This window comes from Schistocerca americana, chromosome 4 (assembly GCF_021461395.2).
Source record: "Schistocerca americana isolate TAMUIC-IGC-003095 chromosome 4, iqSchAmer2.1, whole genome shotgun sequence".
NCBI lineage: Eukaryota > Metazoa > Arthropoda > Insecta > Orthoptera > Acrididae > Schistocerca > Schistocerca americana.
Window position 1 is genome coordinate 503,035,361 of NC_060122.1, and position 17,999 is coordinate 503,053,359.

The following is a 17,999-nucleotide window of genomic DNA, read 5'->3' on the forward strand; positions in this document are numbered from 1 at the left end:
CTACAGATCGGATTTTAAAAAAAGGTTGTAATAGGAGTTGTTCGCCTCGAAAGGGACATCCAATGACACAAAATTAGGTCCCTTTCCTCCTGCCCAACGTCCCAAGGGGCAGGAGGGGGCGTCAACTTTGAAACCTTAAGTAGGAAACCTGTTTTCCTTTTTTGTTTAGTGGATTCTGTCTCTTCGAGGAAAAAAATACTTAACTTTCGTATTTAATATTTTTTTCGTTGCGTGATACGTGGCACTGTAATCGACAAAAATCAAACTGGGGTAAAACCGTTCAAAAATGATAAAATTTCATGAAATACACATCATATTACTTTTCTAGGAGATTAGACAGTTATTCTAACATTTTTAGTGAGAAACAGGTTTTTAGAGCAAAAAACTTGATTGTCCGCAGTATAATACATTACTTTGTCCACATTATTCGTGTAATTTCTTTCACAGAGCCGCAGAAACGGAAAGCAGCAGCAACAGCGCTCTGGTTTTTGTATACAAAATATATTTTAACACTAACTTTTACGAACGTTTACCACATCTACTGTTTTATCATTAGATATATGACGCGACTCCAATCCATCTGCTCCAGTGAGTTAAGTTCCTATGTATTCAAGACAAGATTACAGTGCACTACGTACAGTGGAATTAAAAAATTGATATATACTAAGGATTTGAAGATGGCATTTAAACTTTGCCGAAACTAGTCATCCACCTTTGTATTTTTCATAATAAGAGATCGCTCTCCTACCGACAGTGTCAGGTAACAATTCAGTAGAAAAGTTACGTACTTTTTCTCAGTTAATTCAAATCCGCAGCAAAAAATTGGGGTTCCTACTTAAGATTTCAAAGTTGCGCCTCTCCCGTCCGCTGGGGGGGGGGGGGGGGGGGGCAGCAAATGTTTTTGGAAATTTGTGGTAAGGTCTTATGGGACGAAACTGCTGAGGTCATCGGTCCCTGCGCTTACACACTACTTAATCTAACTTAAACTAACTTACGCTAAGGACAATACATACATCCATGCCCGAGGGAGGGCTTGAACCTCGGGAAAAATTACGGTTGCAGTTTCCCCTTGCTTTCAGCCGTTCGGAGTACCAGCGCAACAAGGGCGTTTTGGTTAATGTTAGAAGGCCAGATAGTCAATCATCCAGACTGTTGCCCCTGCAACTACTGAAAAGGCTGCTGCCCCTCTTCAGGAACCACACGTTTGTCTGGCCTCTCAACATATGCCCCTCCGTTGCGGTTGCACCTTTTTAATTTTAGTTCTGTTTGTAGTTTTCCAAATGTTTTCAAAAACCGTTTTAAATGCTTCACCCTGTACGTACAGAACCGATATTCGAGAAAAGCCGTACAACGAATCTACTGCCTCTACCGATATGGATATGTCTGAGAGCAAGCCTTGTTGATCCACGATTTCTACTTGTGTTGTTACGCCGTCGCTGCCTGAGGGCGCTAAGAGAGAGAGAGAGAGAGAGAGAGAGAGAGAGAGAGAGAGAGAGAGAGAAAGAGAGAGAGGAGAGAGAAATTTTTATTAGTCGATGTGTGTTGGAAAGCAGATGTGGAGAGAGAGAGAGAGAGAGAGAGAAATTGTTATTAGTCTATGTGTGTTGGAAAGCAGATGTGGAACTGAATGGTCAGGAAACTTTTATCCGGAATTAAGCTACTACGTATTGAATACAGATCTGCTGGAAATGATTGAATAAAATGATGTTAAGAATAGTTATGGATTTTGAAAAGAGTTTTGTAAAGAATTGTGATGCAAGGTCAATCTGCAGCTTTGCACACCTGTGCGTAGTTAGCATTCTGGTATAAAATTATTTGTCGGACCGAAATTTGGTTGATGTATTTATCTTACGGACTTGAAATGGTTCCAATGGCTCTGAGCACTATGGGACTTAACAGCTGAGGTCATCAGTCCCCTAGAACTTAGAACCACTTAAACCTAGCTAACCTGAGAACATCACACACATCCTTGCCCGAGGCAGGATTCGAACCTGCGACCGTAGCGGTCGCGCGGTTCCAGACTGAAGCGCCTATAACCGCTCGACCATTTTGGCCGGCTCTTACGGGCTACTCACAGCTAGAGAGGTTAGTTGTCCTCCACTGTATATAGATTTTGCGAAAAAAGAGCGATAATATTTGGGTACGTTAATCTTAGGCAAAGTAAATTGTTTTTAAAACCAGTCATTTTTGTATAAGCCAATATTGTTCTCGATCTTGAAAGTGAAGTTATAAAGTAATTCTTTGCTACAAATCTGTTTTAGAAACAAGCATTATTAGGACATTAGTACCCAAAATTATTCTCACGCAAGAAATACAATGTTGCTCGTGCGTGCATTGCACGTGACGACACACACTCTTTTGAATGTCATTTGTAGTTTACCATTTTAATTGAGCTTTGTTGCGGACCTGCCTCCTATGCTCCACTTTCGAGAGAACTTATACTATACCGAGGTAAGTGTAAGAATAGTTCAGGGCCGTAGTTACACAGTTACTCTGTACATACGGAACAATGTCATTACACAGTTAATCAGTGATTAGGTCAGATAGTTTATATTCAGCTTAAAAGTTATTTTCTTGCTACACAGAGCACATTTCAGTGGACAGTGTGATACACCCTTGTGTGAAACGTTTTCGTATTCAGAGTTTTGTTTCGCAAGCTAGCTACGTAAATCAGCCGTGAACTTAAATGAAAGTAAATTTGGATAACTTATTCAGACAAGATTCAGTAGTTCATTTGACGTGTAATTTTTATTGGTTTTATTATGGTACATTTTTGAGATGTTGGGAAATGTCCACTGTGACCTCAGGCAACACACCACTGTTCACTCGACTGCACAATAATGGGCTTAAGTAATGGCATTTTTTTCAGTAATTTGTTTGATGCACTTGAACTCTACAGTACACTACACCACACACACACACACACACACACACATACACACACACAGAGAGAGAGAGAGAGAGAGAGAGAGAGAGAGAGAGAGAGAGAGAGAGAGAGAGAAAGAGAGAGAGAGAGAAATGTTCAAATGTGTGTGAATTATTAAGGGACCAAACTGCTGAGGTCATCAGTCCTTAGACTTACACACTACTTGAACTAACATATTCTAAGAACAACACACACACGCCTGAGGAAGGACTCAAACCTCCGGCGGGAGGGGCCGCGCAATCCGTGACATGGCGCCTCTAACCGCGCGACACAGAGAGAGAACGAGTATAAAGAAGAAAAGTTTCATAAGATGAGAGAGATGGAGGTACCTACCGAGGCTCATAGATAATATTTTCCTTTTATGAAAATTGTTTATTCAAATGTTATGTAAGTAATGTGTCACATATTCCTACAGGAGGAAATACTGGTCAAAACCAAAAGAAAAGTTCCTGTATTTATATGTCCGTAAACCAATACCATCTGGGCTATAGGCCAGTTTATCTCTTACGTAAAAGTGCTGCATGTGGTTAACACGCATCCTGACACATCCTTCGGCCCTTCTTTGCAGTGAATCACACACTCTTTGAAATACACCTAACTCCACTTCGATTATGTCACTTGCATTGGTCACACGCTCTTGTAACGTGTGCACATTGTCCTTGGATTGGGCAAACATCAGTGTCTTTACATGTTCCTGTAGCCAGAAATCGAACAGATTCAGGTCCGCTGAATGGGGAGACCATGGTACCGGAGCTCCTCGACACATCAATCGCCCACGAAACGTTGCGCTGAGGTACTAGTGTTCGACGATCCGCAGGAAATGGAATGATGCCCCGCTGTGCGTAGACCACACGCTAACGTTTTCCAATAGCGCAGGAATCTATGAAAGGTAACATCTGTTAGTCTGTTTGGTAAGATGTGCCGCCCTATCAATCTGTCACTGACAATTCGTGCACAAACACTGACGCTGAAGCGATCCTGGTGCTTCACTTCCATGGCTGCTGGAGAGCTTGCATCTGCCCACACGTGCATAATCCGGTAATTTATTATGCTATCCCTTGTGAATCCTGCCTCATCTGTAAATTAAGTGCAGGCTGTGAATTACGGATCTTCAACGGCCAATATCTCAACAGATGTTGGTTTCTGGACATATCATTTTAGGAAACTTTCTTCTAGTTTTGACCTACTACCTTCTGTAAGATTATGAGACATTTTTTTTAAAAAAAATGCATCCTGTATAAGTCTGGAAAAATAATTTCTGGAAAACAACCTTTCGTCTGTGACTGACCTTTTACTTGCGTTTTATGGTACCTCGCACTAAGTATAGATGGTAAACAACCTATACAGGTTGTCAGAAACAATCTGAAGAATTTGTAGGATTGTTGCAGGGTAGGTTGTGCTGAACAACAATTCTTAAAAAAAATTCAATACGTTGCGCCGTTTCCGAGTTAATTAGCACTGAAGTTAGCCAATCAGGCACTTGTGTGCGCCAATTCGAGCGGCCCACCAGAGACAATTAGTTGTTCTCATAGCATAGACGACTGCGCACGAGACTGCTCAGCCTTTTCCCATGTTTCGATCCTTACTATCGTCCCGTGTCCAACTTCCGTATCGCTATCTTGTTAGGCTTTAGGAAAACGAAACGAAGAGCGCATTTGGCGACACCGTCTCTGGCGGGCAGCGTGAATTCGCGCGCAATGGCGTGATGGGCTAACATCCTTACTAGCTTTTCGGAGCATCCTCTATGTAGGGAATGTTGTGGCTCAGGTTGATTCTTTAAAGGTCGTTTATAAAGCATCTATCATAAACCAGTTCTGTGTAATGTATCTTTATTCCTATACGTGAAGCATCTCCATATTTATATATGAATTCTTCACGGGTTGTCAGCCGAGTAGCATCGTCGTCTCGTAGCAACGTTTCGATGGAATGAGACTCCATCATCTTCAGGCGAAGATGTGGAAACGCATTCCATCGAAACGTTGCTACCAGACGACGATGCTACTCGGCTGACAACCCGGTAAGACTTCGTATATGAAATTCACCGAGAAAGCCTGCACTCGCATATCTCCTTATTTAACGGTCAGATTGTATAGCGTACAGTACCTGTAGAATTGATATGGCACCCAGGGACTGCTCTGGGTAGTCCTCTTGTAGATGGCGAAGCTCTCAGGTCGAGGAGAGTAGAACCAAAGTCGTATGTACGTGATATCGAACGCCTTCCCTGCAACAACACAGAAAACATACGCTGTAGTATGAAAATTGTTCAGGAATAATGTACACTGTAGACAAATATAAAGGACAACTGTTACGCAAACGAGTGCTCCCTGTCCAACTGTGACGTTAAAATTACTCAATCTCTAAGACAAGTTCAAATGGTTCTAAGCACTATGGGACTTAACATCTGAGGTCATCAGTCCCATAGAACTTAGAACTACTTAAACCTAACTAACCTAAGCACATCACGCACATCCATGCCCGAGGCAGGATTCGAACCTGCGACCGTAGCAGCCGCGTGGTTCCGGATTGAAGCGCCTAGAACCACTCGGTCACAGTGGCCGGCTCTAAGACAAGTAGCGTATGTGGTACTCAGAATGTTAGTTTGCTTTAAAAACCATCGAATTCCATCGGTTTCGTTGAATGTGCGGGTGGCGGTAGATGTAGTATACAGGGTGTTATAAATAATTGTTTACTACGTGCCGCAGTGGCGTAGAGACGGGCACCTGGAAACTTGTGGTCTATCAGGTGGAGAAAATATCTCAAATTGGCGTAAGAAAACCAAGCGCATCGTGGTGCTGTTTCATATTCTCTCGTTCTCTACGAGCAAATTATTGGTCCCAGAAAGAAAATGAATAACTCAGTTTTGGAGTAATTTAATGTAGTTTAATTGTGTACTGGGATGCGTTTTCGCTAGAAGCTGCGGTTTTCGGATTATTCAAGAAAATATACGAAAGTGACCTTCAAAGGCCCCACATCCACCAGTTATCGGTCAGGATTTTTAAAGTGTTGTTGGCAGGAACTCCTTCCATTCTACAAAAACGTGCGACTAGATGAATTATTTTCTACATTCGACCTTTTTTCGTCTTCATTGAGTTGGATGTTACGCCACCGGTCAGTGAGGGTAATGAGAGAAAGTCGACTTTCGCAGGCTTTATGCAAAGTACTAATTACGTCGAGAATTCGCTGTAAACTTCATCCTTATAAGCACAGTAGTTTCGCAGTAAGGAGGGCAGGAAAAAGACAATTGTTAATTTTATGCTGTTAGAATTCAGAAAAATTAATAAGTAAAATTTTGCACAAACTTCAGTTTTACAATTTCTAAGTTTACGACGAGGCCGGTGACGTAGTAATAGGCCGGTCAACTAACACCAAAAATGCTCGAATATGGGAACTAATTGGTGTAATAATAGGCCGTAGGAGGAAGTGCGAGGAACAACATACTAAGAATCCCGACCACGGTGGGGCGAGGGTTGGCATGCCAGAAGGTAGGTCATTCTTGAAACTTTTTCTTGCAAAGAACTGAAAACCGTGTCCCTCAGCCCAAGTTTATCCCAGTACAAAATGAAACAACATTAAATTTTTCCTTGGGGCTAGTAGTTTGAGCGCAGAGAGCGAGAGAATACGAAAATCTCGCGTGATGCTCATGCACTATAGCTTTGTTGTTTTTTTCTTCTCTCTTTCTTTTCTTTTTTTTTTTTTTTTTAAATGCCAGTTTGCGGTACGTTCCCGACTTGATAGACTGCGAGTGTCCCGTATAAAATCATTCGTCTCGACGTGCTCTACATCACTATGGTACGTTGTAAGCAATTATCGTTTACGGTCTGTATAGTACCGTCAATGCCTGTAGTCACTGCCGCTGCTGGCGTGTCGTGTGAGCAGAACTGAAGTATTTTGCAGGACACACATTAACCATCTAGCTGATGACGGCGCCTCGGTCTGTAGGGATCATTTTATTCAAAGAGTAATTAATTTTGTATTATCAACATCGATTTTTAGGCTTTGTTTTTTGATTATATTTTTCAGTACTTCGTATTTCTTAAAAATAAATACTGTTAACTGTAAGCTGATCGAAGTAATGAAACTACTTCAACACCTGCTGGGGTAGACGAGAGCACTAATGCGCTGCTTCTTGGACTCGGCTAGGCGCTCCGGTCCCGGATCGAATCCGCCTTGCGGACTAATGACGAGGGCCGGTATGTCAGCCAGCCTGGATGTGTTTTTAGGCGGTTTTCCACATCCCTCTAGGTTAATACTGGGCTGGTCCCCACGTTCCGCCTCAGTTACACGACTCGCAGACATTTGAGAACGTTTGCAGTGTTTTAACGTTCTGCTAGACACAGACAGCTGGGGTACACTAATTCCGTCGAAGGAGGTTCAGGGTGGCGGCAGGAAGGCCCTCCGGCCACCCTCTGCCACTGACATTGCCAAATCCTTAGTAACAAGGCCGACCCCGCGATGAAGTGGGACAAAGGTTCAAAGGAAATGATGATGAATGAAACTACTTGAACGATGTAACTTCCTCAAAGACATCAAGTATATTACAACTCTTTTTATACAACAAGCAACAGAATTAATAAGTGCAGCACGAAAGTAATAGATAAAATTTGCTTCTTTACTTACCTTACAGGCAATGTATTTCAATTTACGTATGATGAAAATACGGAGTGTATTCCATTTTTTAATGCTTTTAGAAACATAACTACATGCACTGAATGAAAACAACTACTTCCTCAAATGGAACGCCGCATTTATCCCTGTTAAAAGCTGAAGAAATAAATTAAAATTTGTGCCATGGGTGGGATTTTAATCCGGGTCTCCTTGCTTACGAGGCAGGAGTATATTAGGCAGGTGTGCTAGTCATTACACCACCGCAGCAGTACAATTCCCACCACTGCATGGAATACCCTAGTCCAGTAACCCCCCCCCCCCCCCCCCCCACACACACAAACTGCAATTCACGTCTTCAGCTTATTTTCCCCTTCGTAAATCCTTGGCACACAAATCTGTTTAGAAAGCACCAATCGTTCATAAATCAGTTCGCGCTCTGTATGTGATATCCTAAAAGCTGTAAATAGGGAACTGAGCGTTGCAGGAAATGTTGAAAAATCTGAAATGCCTGACTCTTGAAGAAGGCGCTAATTATTCCGCGAAATCCTGCTTATAATTTTTCAAGAGCCTGTATTAAGTGAAGTATGTAGAGATATCTTTCAGCTCCTTATGTATTGCTCCTGCAGACACCGTGAAGACAAGGCTAGAGTAATCACAGCTCGTACAGCTTTTAAGCAGTCACTCTTCCCGCATTTCACACGCGACCGGCAGGGGCAGGAACTCTAGGATGTGACACCACGCACGCTTACCACTAAACACCTCCTATCATGCACTTCACACTGGTTTACAGAGTCTTTGCGTGGATATGGATAGAAGTACCGAAGGGTGGTTCAGTATTTTCGTTCCCTAACCACACAGACCTCTGTTAAAGAAAGCATGTCCGGAAGCGATTTCTACCCTGTCGGCGAATGACTTGACGACTTGTAGCAAGTAGAACGCAGCATGTTATCGCGGACGGGATGTTATCCACAGACAGAAGTAGATTCGAATGTACCACTGAGACAAGTGTGCAGTTCTCTATTGTTCACACCATATGCTAATAATATCGGACAAAGATTTTTTGCGTTCTGATATGTTTCACAAACTGACGCGTTTAACTTACGAAGAAAAATTTTCATTCAGTAAGTATTTTTGTAATATCTAATATCATATCGACAAATCCTTGCGAACACTGGCGATGAACTGTTAATGAGAAAATATATGAAGTTAAGCAATCAATGAACATAAAAATAGATATTTTGATTACACAGTTAATGAGTCTCAGCTGAAGTAATTGTGTCATTAACACGTGTGCGGTGAGTAAATGGCAGTTTTCGATTCATTACTAGGATACTGGAAACATAAAACACTTGTACCTCTGTACTACAGTATTGCTCAAGTGCGTAGGATACAGAGCAGGTTTTACTGGTTCGACACGTACACAGGGCAAACTGGAACGTCACGACTTTGTTTCCGCCAGGTTAGTGTAACGGAAATGGTCCAAAATGTTAACCACAGGTCACTTCGGGACATGCAGATCCGTTGAACTTTTTAAGATGCGTTTTTATTTTAGAGGGGAATCTGCGAGCACGGAATCTGCGAGCACTGAGAGCAAACCACAGATAGCTCCATTGGCGGCCGTGAAAATACAAGCAGCCCACACTGGGGCATATAACGAGTCACTTTTTGCCACGTTCCATCAGTGAATGGAATGGTGGGAAATCTTAATACATTGTGCAGTGAAAACTGCTATTTGCCATGTTCCGTACAGTGAAAACGTTATGCATAATATTGGTTGTAAGTAGAGCGAGAAAATGTCAGAATCGCTTGCCTCTCAAACAGCCTGCCTTACCCGGGATCGCTACACAGCGCCACGGTGGCAACTAGCGGAACTAACGTTCCTGGATGTAGCCGCTAGAGGGCAGGGCATGGAGGTTCCTAACAGCTTCCTCTACCCAGGGAAGACTTCCGCGCGATCTTTCAAAAGAGATATTTCCGATAAATAAGCGCAATTGCGTCGTAAGTTCCATAGCATGCTACGTTCTCCTTAGTTGATCTGAAGCGCACACCGTTTAAATCTCTTGCTAAACTTTTTAGGTAATTAGAATATAAAACTGTACCATTTACTGGCTTGTGAGATCATTGAAAGGGATTTCTGCATGCATTGAACAATGTTAACACTTCAATATGTTACTAGGCACTTTAGTTATTCCACAACAGTTTGTGCGGAAAACGTGTAAAGTTCAGAGATTTATTTTGCAACTCCTGATATTTCGCTAAGCTGGAAAGATTCTCTTTCGATTCTTAAGCTGTTACTGAGCTTGCGGACTTCGTCAATACTGACGAGTATGTGACATCTAAAGATTTAGCTCCAAATTTGTTGTAGCCACGGTACCATATTAGTATCAGGATCCTAGATAATTTTATAGGTCATAATGCGTTTATTTATTGCTTATTAGATCACTTGGTTGAAACTGGTTCTAATAATTCCATCGTTCTGGATTCAGTCTTCTGGTGCTTCCGACTCTTGACTTTGAGCTACTGCAATAATTTGTGTGCGTTAAAACCTCTAATTTGCTCCGGGATCAGCTTCTATGCTGAATTACAGATCTCACAAAGCTGACCGAATGAGCCTGTTTGAAGGTCAGAGGATATACATCTACAACTACACTCTGCGATTATACCGAAGTGCACGGTACTTTTTCTTGTACCATACGCTATCTGATTGACTGTATCCGCATACCTATTAGTGGGCATTCATATGGAGTGTGTCTACCCTTCGCTTTTATGAAGGCTTCAACTCCGCTTGAAACAGTTTCAGTGAGGTGTCTGAATATCTGCAGAGAAATGGCAGCCCATTCTTTCTCAAGAGCCGAAACCAGAGAAGATAGTGATGTTGGACGCTAGGGTCTGGGGAACTCATCCCAACTGCTTTCAGACAGGTTGTAAGTTGAGCATGCCATTTTGATTTTTGTAAGTTATCGATGTGCACGTGAGACAGAGCAAACAATCTTTGGTCTTGTTGTGGCACAGTCTTTGTATCTACGCAATTTGGTACATTCTTAGTTGAAATGTAGTACGTGATGGACATATTCAGTAGTGCTATGTTGATTTGAGATTGTATCTGTCAGGTGAACATAGATTTATTGTAATGGATAGCGAGGATGAATATGATGTATATATTGGAAGGCGAAAAGAATATAAATTTTGAATAATGTTGTTATTTTTTAAGAGAAGAAGTTTGAGGTAAGGCTGCAGCACTGTGCAGCTAGATTTTTGGAATGATTGTCAGCTAGTTAACTTGCTCAGAGTTGAGAAAAAGACCACCCCACTTCCCAGAATCATGCTTTAAGATTAAACTGTTTGGTTTTTATAGAAATTCTCCGTTGACATTGTACCCTTTTCAAATCACTGTCCAAAGTGAAGTACAGTATTGTTCAGACCAATGTTATGTATGAAGATCATGCTAAGTTTTGCTCTGTCTATTTGAATTCATACTTCATTCTAAAATTGTCTTGGAATATCATTTCATAGGAATAGTTAATCTCCTTAACCCACTGTTTGTACAAGATTTACCATTAAGCATTACTACATTGGACCATATGGTATGCAACAGTTTGAAAATGGTTTGGAAATTTTATTAAAAAAAGTAGAAGTCTATATTAGCCGCTGCCTGTTTGCTGTTAGCTGTTGTGCTTTCGAGAAATCTGCAACAATGTTGTCAAGACGCGAGGTAAGTGGAAATTTTGATTCGTCCCAGATAATTGTTTTACTTCAGTTGCGTCTTTAATATGAAGACAAGTTGCAGTTCAGTTCAAATAAGGTTCTGTTTAGTCAAACGTTAGCATACGAGTTTAAATTGAATAATAGTTTGTGAGTACTTAGTTTTGGTAATTTTTGTGGAATAGGAGGTAAATTTGGGATAAATTAGATGCAGAAACATATAGTGGGGAGGTTACAAGGGACTCTTCGCATGCCAAGACCGTTTGAGGAATGTTATTGTCCACAAACCATTGCCTCACTAATTTTGCCTTATGTCAGGGTGCACTGCTACGCTAATACAGGATGAGGCAGAAAAGACGGACGTTTTTAGAACAACTAGTATTCAGGCTCAGGAGTGGGGGAAGTGATGTGGTAACGTGATCGGTAGCTTCTGCCATTTTGTTAGTGAAGGTCATGGAGCCGGGGACTGTGCAACATTGTGTGTTTAGCTATGATAGTTTTGTGACCAATAGTGAGTCTATCGTCATAGTGCAGCGTGAGTTTCGTCGCCATTTCAATCTCGCTAGACATGATAGTGTTCCCACTCGTAACACCATTTTACGTTGGGTAGAATAATTTCGAACACGAGGAACAGTTATGAACAAAAAACCACCAGGAGCTCCTCACTCAGTTCGGACACAAGAAAATGCGGAAAGAGTTCGGCAAGCCGTACTCCATAGTCCTGGTCGATCTGCTAGAAGACACTCGGCTGAGCTGCACCTCAGTAATCGCTCGGTAAGGCGTATTTTGCATACTAACCTAAAATTTCATCCCTACAAAATGGCCAGTGAGCAAAAATTAAACCCAAGAGATTATGAACAGCGGCTAAATTTTGCCAGAGAAATGGAGGCCATATTTGTGCAAAATGACAACATTATTTTGCTTATGAGTGATGATGCTCATTTCCATTTGAATGGAATGGTAAATCAGAACTGTCGTTATTGGGCCAGTGAAAACCCAAAACTACTGCATGAGAAACCGTTACATAGTCCCAAGGTGACTGTCTGATGTGCTGTGACAGGTACAGATGTTATTGGTCCATACTTTTTCCAAGACGAGAACAGGAACACCGTAACCATAACCTCTGAATGATATAGAGAGGTGGTCACTTAATTCTTCCTACCTGAATTAAGAAGAAAACGTATTCCTATCTGGCGAGTGTGGTTTCAGCAGGATGGAGCTACAGCTCGCATGGCAAATTGACTATGGAAGCAATTTGTTTTTGTGATAGAGTTATTTCCTGGTTTGGACGCGTTCACTGTCCTCCTCGGTCCCCTGACCTATCCACGTGTGACTACTTTTTGTGGGGTTACGTCAAATTACGTGTGTACGTCCATAAACCACGTACACTTGAAGAATTGAAGGAAGCTGTTCGTGTGGAAGTCGTCCAAATAGACAGAGGCATGTTGCAGAGAGTTGAAGCCAACATCCGAGAGCGCCTTCAGAAGTGCATCGCTGAAAACGCCCGTCACCTGGGAGATGTTGTTTTCAAGCATTAATTTTGTTAAATGGCACCATTATTTGAGTGTTATTCTGTAATTAAAAAATTTTTAAGCACTCCTAACGATGTATTGTTCATTTGAAAACCGTTCATCCTTTATGCCTCACCCTGTACAATCAGTAATCGTCTCCGAACTGTTCCTCTACTATACATAGTACATAATGCTGTAAAACGTGTTCATATCCTCCCAAATTTAGCATTTTCTTAAACGCAATAAGGAGACCACAATCTAACCACGAGAAACAGCCATGTACTGTAACACGAACTCCTCTGTACTCCACTGCTGGCACTATATATTAAGGCAGGTAACGTCCTCCAGGAATTCACCAAACCCAAAACCTTCCATCGGATAGCCGAAAGGTGTAGTATGATCCATCACTCCAAATAATTCGTTGCAAATGCCTCACTGTCCATAGGCGTCGCTCTTTACTCCAACTCATGCATCGCTTAGCATGGACTATAGAAATGTGTGGTTTACGAGAAGGTGTTCGACCGTTGTACCCTATCCTTTTTAACTTCGAACGAACACTCATAATGTTAACTAGGCTCCTGCTGGTAACCCTTAAAAACTCACGAGCGACACCTTTCACTGTTTTCATGCGACTGGTTACAACCACACTCAGCAGTGCTTTAAGGTCCCTGTACATGAGATCCGCCTGGTGTTGGTTTAGCTGTAGTTGTTCCCCCGAGTTTCCGATTCAAAATCACATCATCAGCGTTCGACTTGGACAAGTTTAGAAGAACTTAAATGTCCCTAATTTATTTGTTACTCCAGGTGACATTTCAGCTGAGATGTAGATGGTGTCTACTCCCATGTTATTCAATACCGTATGATGAGCGAGCACCAAAGGAAAGAGGGGAGGTATTTGAGGAGGCAGTTAAACTTCGGAAAGAAGAAATAAAAACATCGAAGTTCTTGATGACATTGTAATACTGTCAGTTCCAGGATAGGATGGTTCAAATGGCTCTGAGCACTATGGGACTCAACATCTTAGGTCATAAGTCCCCTAGAACTTAGAACTACTTAAACCTAACTAACATAAGGACATCACACACACCCATGCCCGAGGCAGGATTCGAACCTGCGACCGTAGCAGTCCCGCGGTTCCGGACTGCAGCGCCAGAACCGCTAGACCACCGCGGCCGGCTCCAGGATAGGACTTGGAAGAGCTACTGTACGTAATGGACAGCATCTTAGGTAGAGGTTATCAGATGAATATGAACAAAAGTAAAGCCGGTCGGAGTGGCCGAGCGGTTCTAGGCGCTACAGTCTGGAACCACGTGACCAATACGGTCGCAGGTTCGAATCCTGCCTCGGGCAGGGATGTCTGTGATGTCCTTAGGTTAGTTAGCTTCAAGTAGTTCTCAGTTCTAAGGGACTGATAACCTCAGATGTTAAGTCCCATTGTGCTTAGAGCCATTTCAACCATTTTTTTTCTTTACGGAAAGTAACTCAAATCAGACAACATGTAAAGTCCTAACGTGGCAGCCTCATCACATCCATTCTCTGATATCCGCCGATACAGAGTTTGGAAACTTCTTTATCACTTACTGTCTTCGAAGGCAAACGAAACGACGCATTGTATTAAGCCGGAACAGGCGTTCTGTCTGTGGCGTGAAGAGTAGATAACGACTGTTCAGAGGAATAACGTAACAGACTATAAGTATGCAGCGCAAAGGAAAATTAACTAAATAGAGAGAGAAGCGGTAGTCTGACAACTCATCAAGTACGGAGAACGACGGACTGGATTAAATAACGGCGCAGATAAATAACACTACAACGTGCTGGCGCCCGCAAACCGCAGAATACGCTACTCGAGGCGAGGCAGAATGTTTGCGGAGAGCAAAAAGGTGCCTGCCCTCCGGCAACTGCCGCTACAAGACCCCACTTGTCTGTAAGCGTTCCTTGAGCACTCGTAAAACGGCCTTTAAGTGACGACAGTCGTTAAGTGAGGAGGAAGAACACTCAAGGAACGTTATAGCGTTTCTAATAGTTCTTGCCAATCCAACGCATCACCTCACCCCAGTGACTGCGATCAGTTATTCCCATGCCGATACGAATAGCGTAAAACTAATTCAGAACTGATTTTCTCCGAATGGTGATTAATATCGTCCTCTCTACCGAACTATCAGCTTAATAAGTCACAGCTGCAAAATACTAACGCGAATTCTTTACAGACGAATGGAAAAACTGGTAGAAGCCGACCTCGGGGAAGATCAGTTTGGATTCCGTAGAAATGTTGGAACACGTGAGACAATACTGACCTTACGACTTATCTTAGAAGAAAGATTAAGGAAAGGCAAACCTACGTTTCTAGCATTTGTAGACTGAGAGAAAGCTTTTGACAATGTTGACTGGTAGCAGGGGTAAAATGCAGGGAGCGAAAGGCTATTTACAATTTGTACAGAAACCAGATGGCGGTTATAAGAGTCGAGGAACATGAAAGGGAAGCAGTGGTTGGGAAGAGAGTGAGACAGGGTTGTAGCCTCTCCCCGATGTTATTCAATCTGTATATTGAGCAAGCAGTAAATGAAATAAAACAAAAATTTAGAGTAGGTATTAAAATCCAGGGAGAAGAAACAAAAACTTTGAGGTTCGCCGATGACATTGTAATTCTATCAGAGACAGCAAAGGACTTGGAAGAGCAGTTGAACGGAATGGACAGTGTCTTGAAAGGAGGATATAAGATGAACATCAACAAAAGCAAAACGAGGGTAATGGAATGTAGTCGAGTTAAGTCGGTGATGCTGAGGGAGTTAGATTGGGAAATGAGACACTTAAAGAAGGAGTTTTGCTATTTGGGGAGCAAAATAACTGATGATGGTCGAAGTAGAGAGGATATAAAATGTAGACTGGTAATGGCAAGGAAATCGAGTATAGATTTGAGTGTCAGGAAATCGTTTCAGAAAGTATTTGTATGGAGTGTAGCCATGTATGGAAGTGAAACATGGACGATAAATAGTTTGGACAAGAAGGGAATAGAAGCTTTCGAAATGTGGTGCTACAGAAGAATGTTGAAGATTAGGTGGGTAGATCACGTAACTAATGAGGAGGTATTGAATAGAATTGGGGAGAAGAGAAGTTTGTGGCGCAACTTGACTAGAAGAAGGGATCGGTTGGTAGGATATGTTCTGAGACATCAAGGGATCACAAATTTTGCATTGGAGGGCAGCGTGGAGTGTAAAAATCGTAGAGGCAGACCAACAGATGAATACACTAAGCAGATTCAGATGTAGGTTGCGGTAGGTACTGGGAGATGAAGGAGCTTGCACAGGATAGGGTAGATGGAGAGCTGCATCAAACCAGTCTTAGGACTGAAGACCACAACAACAACAAATCGTCCTCTCAAGAGACGTTTCCAGACTTTCTAACGTCAGTTTAGAAATATTCATAATTCTTGATAAAAAAGCATCAGCTACAATTGTCAGGCTGGCGTGAAAGCTATTAGAGAAACAGCCAGCAGATTGTTGTCTGTGTCGGAACGAAAATCCGTCCTGGTTCTCTCGGGAGAGTTACAGGGGCCAGTCCTGAGCCCCCTATTGTTCTCACTGTACGTCAATGACATGTCCTATGTTTTATGCTGCTGTAAATATAATTTCTCTCCCGACGGCCTGCAGGTATACCACAGTGCCAAACATGAAGATGTCAATACTGCCATCGTTACGATGAATGATGATTTGTCTTTAGTATTCAGAGGGACGCTAACCCCGGGACTGAAACCAGTTCCGAAGTCGTCCCATATAATTTTAATATCCCACTAAAAATTAACTTATAACCTTCTAAATAAACAAGAGCCCAAACGTATGCGACCGAAATATCAAAAGAAGGCCGGCCGCGGTGGTCTAGCGGTTCTAGGCGCTCAGTCCGGAACCGCGGGACAGCTACGGTCGCAGGTTCGAATCCTGCCTCGGGCATGGATGTGTGTGATGTCCTTAGGTTAGTTAGGTTTAATTAGTTCTAAGTTCTAGGCGACTGATGGCCTCAGAAGTTAAGTCGCATAGTGCTCAGAGCCATTTGAACCATTATCAAAAGAAGAAGAAATAAGATTTATGCAGCTGACCGCCGAAATTTATGGATCAGTTGTTACGACGCGCAAACACGACGGTGCTGAAAGGAGGCCGCGTCGCCGCTGCCCGAAAAGTAAGAAAAATTCTAGATCCTTTTTCATTTTCAGGGTTCTGTACCTCAATCGCTAAAACCGGAATCCTTATGGGATCACTTTGTTGTCCATCTGTTTGTTTGTCTGTCTGTGAAGAAACCTTTTTTCCCAGGAACGGATAGACGTATCGAGTTGAAATTTATGTCAAGTACTAAGGTCTGCAGTACTTTGGCGGTGTAAAGAATTTTAACTTCTGCGTCAACAATATGAAAAAGACAGGCAATTTGTGTCACATATTTTGAAACTCGCAAATTCGCTCAACAGAACCTATAGATGTACTGTACACAATTAAATTTGTGCAGAACTCACAGACCGCGAGTCCTAGTCGCACTTATCCGGCTTTTTTATTGTACACTACTGGCCATTAAAATTGCTACACCAAGAAGAAATACAGATGATAAACAGGTATTCACTGGACAAATATATTATACTAGAACTGACATGTGATTACATTTTCACGCAGTTTGGGTGCATAGATCCTGAGAAATCAGTACCCAGAACAACCACCTCTGGCCGTAATAACGGCCTTGATACTCCTGGGCATTGAGTCAAACAGAACTTGGATGACGTGTACAGGTACAGCTGCCCATGCAGCTTCAACACGATACCACAGTTCATCAAGAGTAGTGACTGACGTACTGTGACGAGCCAGTTGCTCAGCCACCATTGACCAGACGTTTTCAATTGGTGAGAGATCTGGAGAATGTGCTGGCCAGGGCTGCAGTCGAACATTTTCTGTATTCAGAAAGACCCGTACAGGACGTGCAACATGCGGTCGGGCATTATCGTGCTGAAATTTAGGGTTTCGGAGGGATCGAATGAAGGGTAGAGCCACGGGTCGTAACACATGTGAAATGTAACGTCCACTGTTCAGAGTGCCGTCAATGCGAACAAGAGGTGACCGACACGTGTAACCAAGGGCACCCCATACCATCAAGCCGGGTGATACGCCAGTATGGCGATGACGAATACACGCTTCCAATGTGCGTTCACCGCGATGTCGCCAGACACGGATGCGACCATCATGATGCTGTCAACAGAACCTGAATTCATCCGAAAAAATGAC

At 42.5% G+C, this 17,999-nt stretch overlaps 1 protein-coding gene across 1 annotated transcript in view; it reads right to left on the bottom strand.

The window, feature by feature from the left end:
- LOC124613962 (laminin subunit gamma-1) overlaps positions 1 to 17,999 on the bottom strand; it is a 1,180,138-nt gene that overhangs the window by 577,585 nt on the left and 584,554 nt on the right. Inside the window, exon 3 of the mRNA XM_047142745.1 lies at positions 5,030 to 5,147. Coding sequence (XP_046998701.1) covers positions 5,030 to 5,147 — 118 coding nt within the window. The remainder of the gene's footprint in view (positions 1 to 5,029; positions 5,148 to 17,999) is intronic.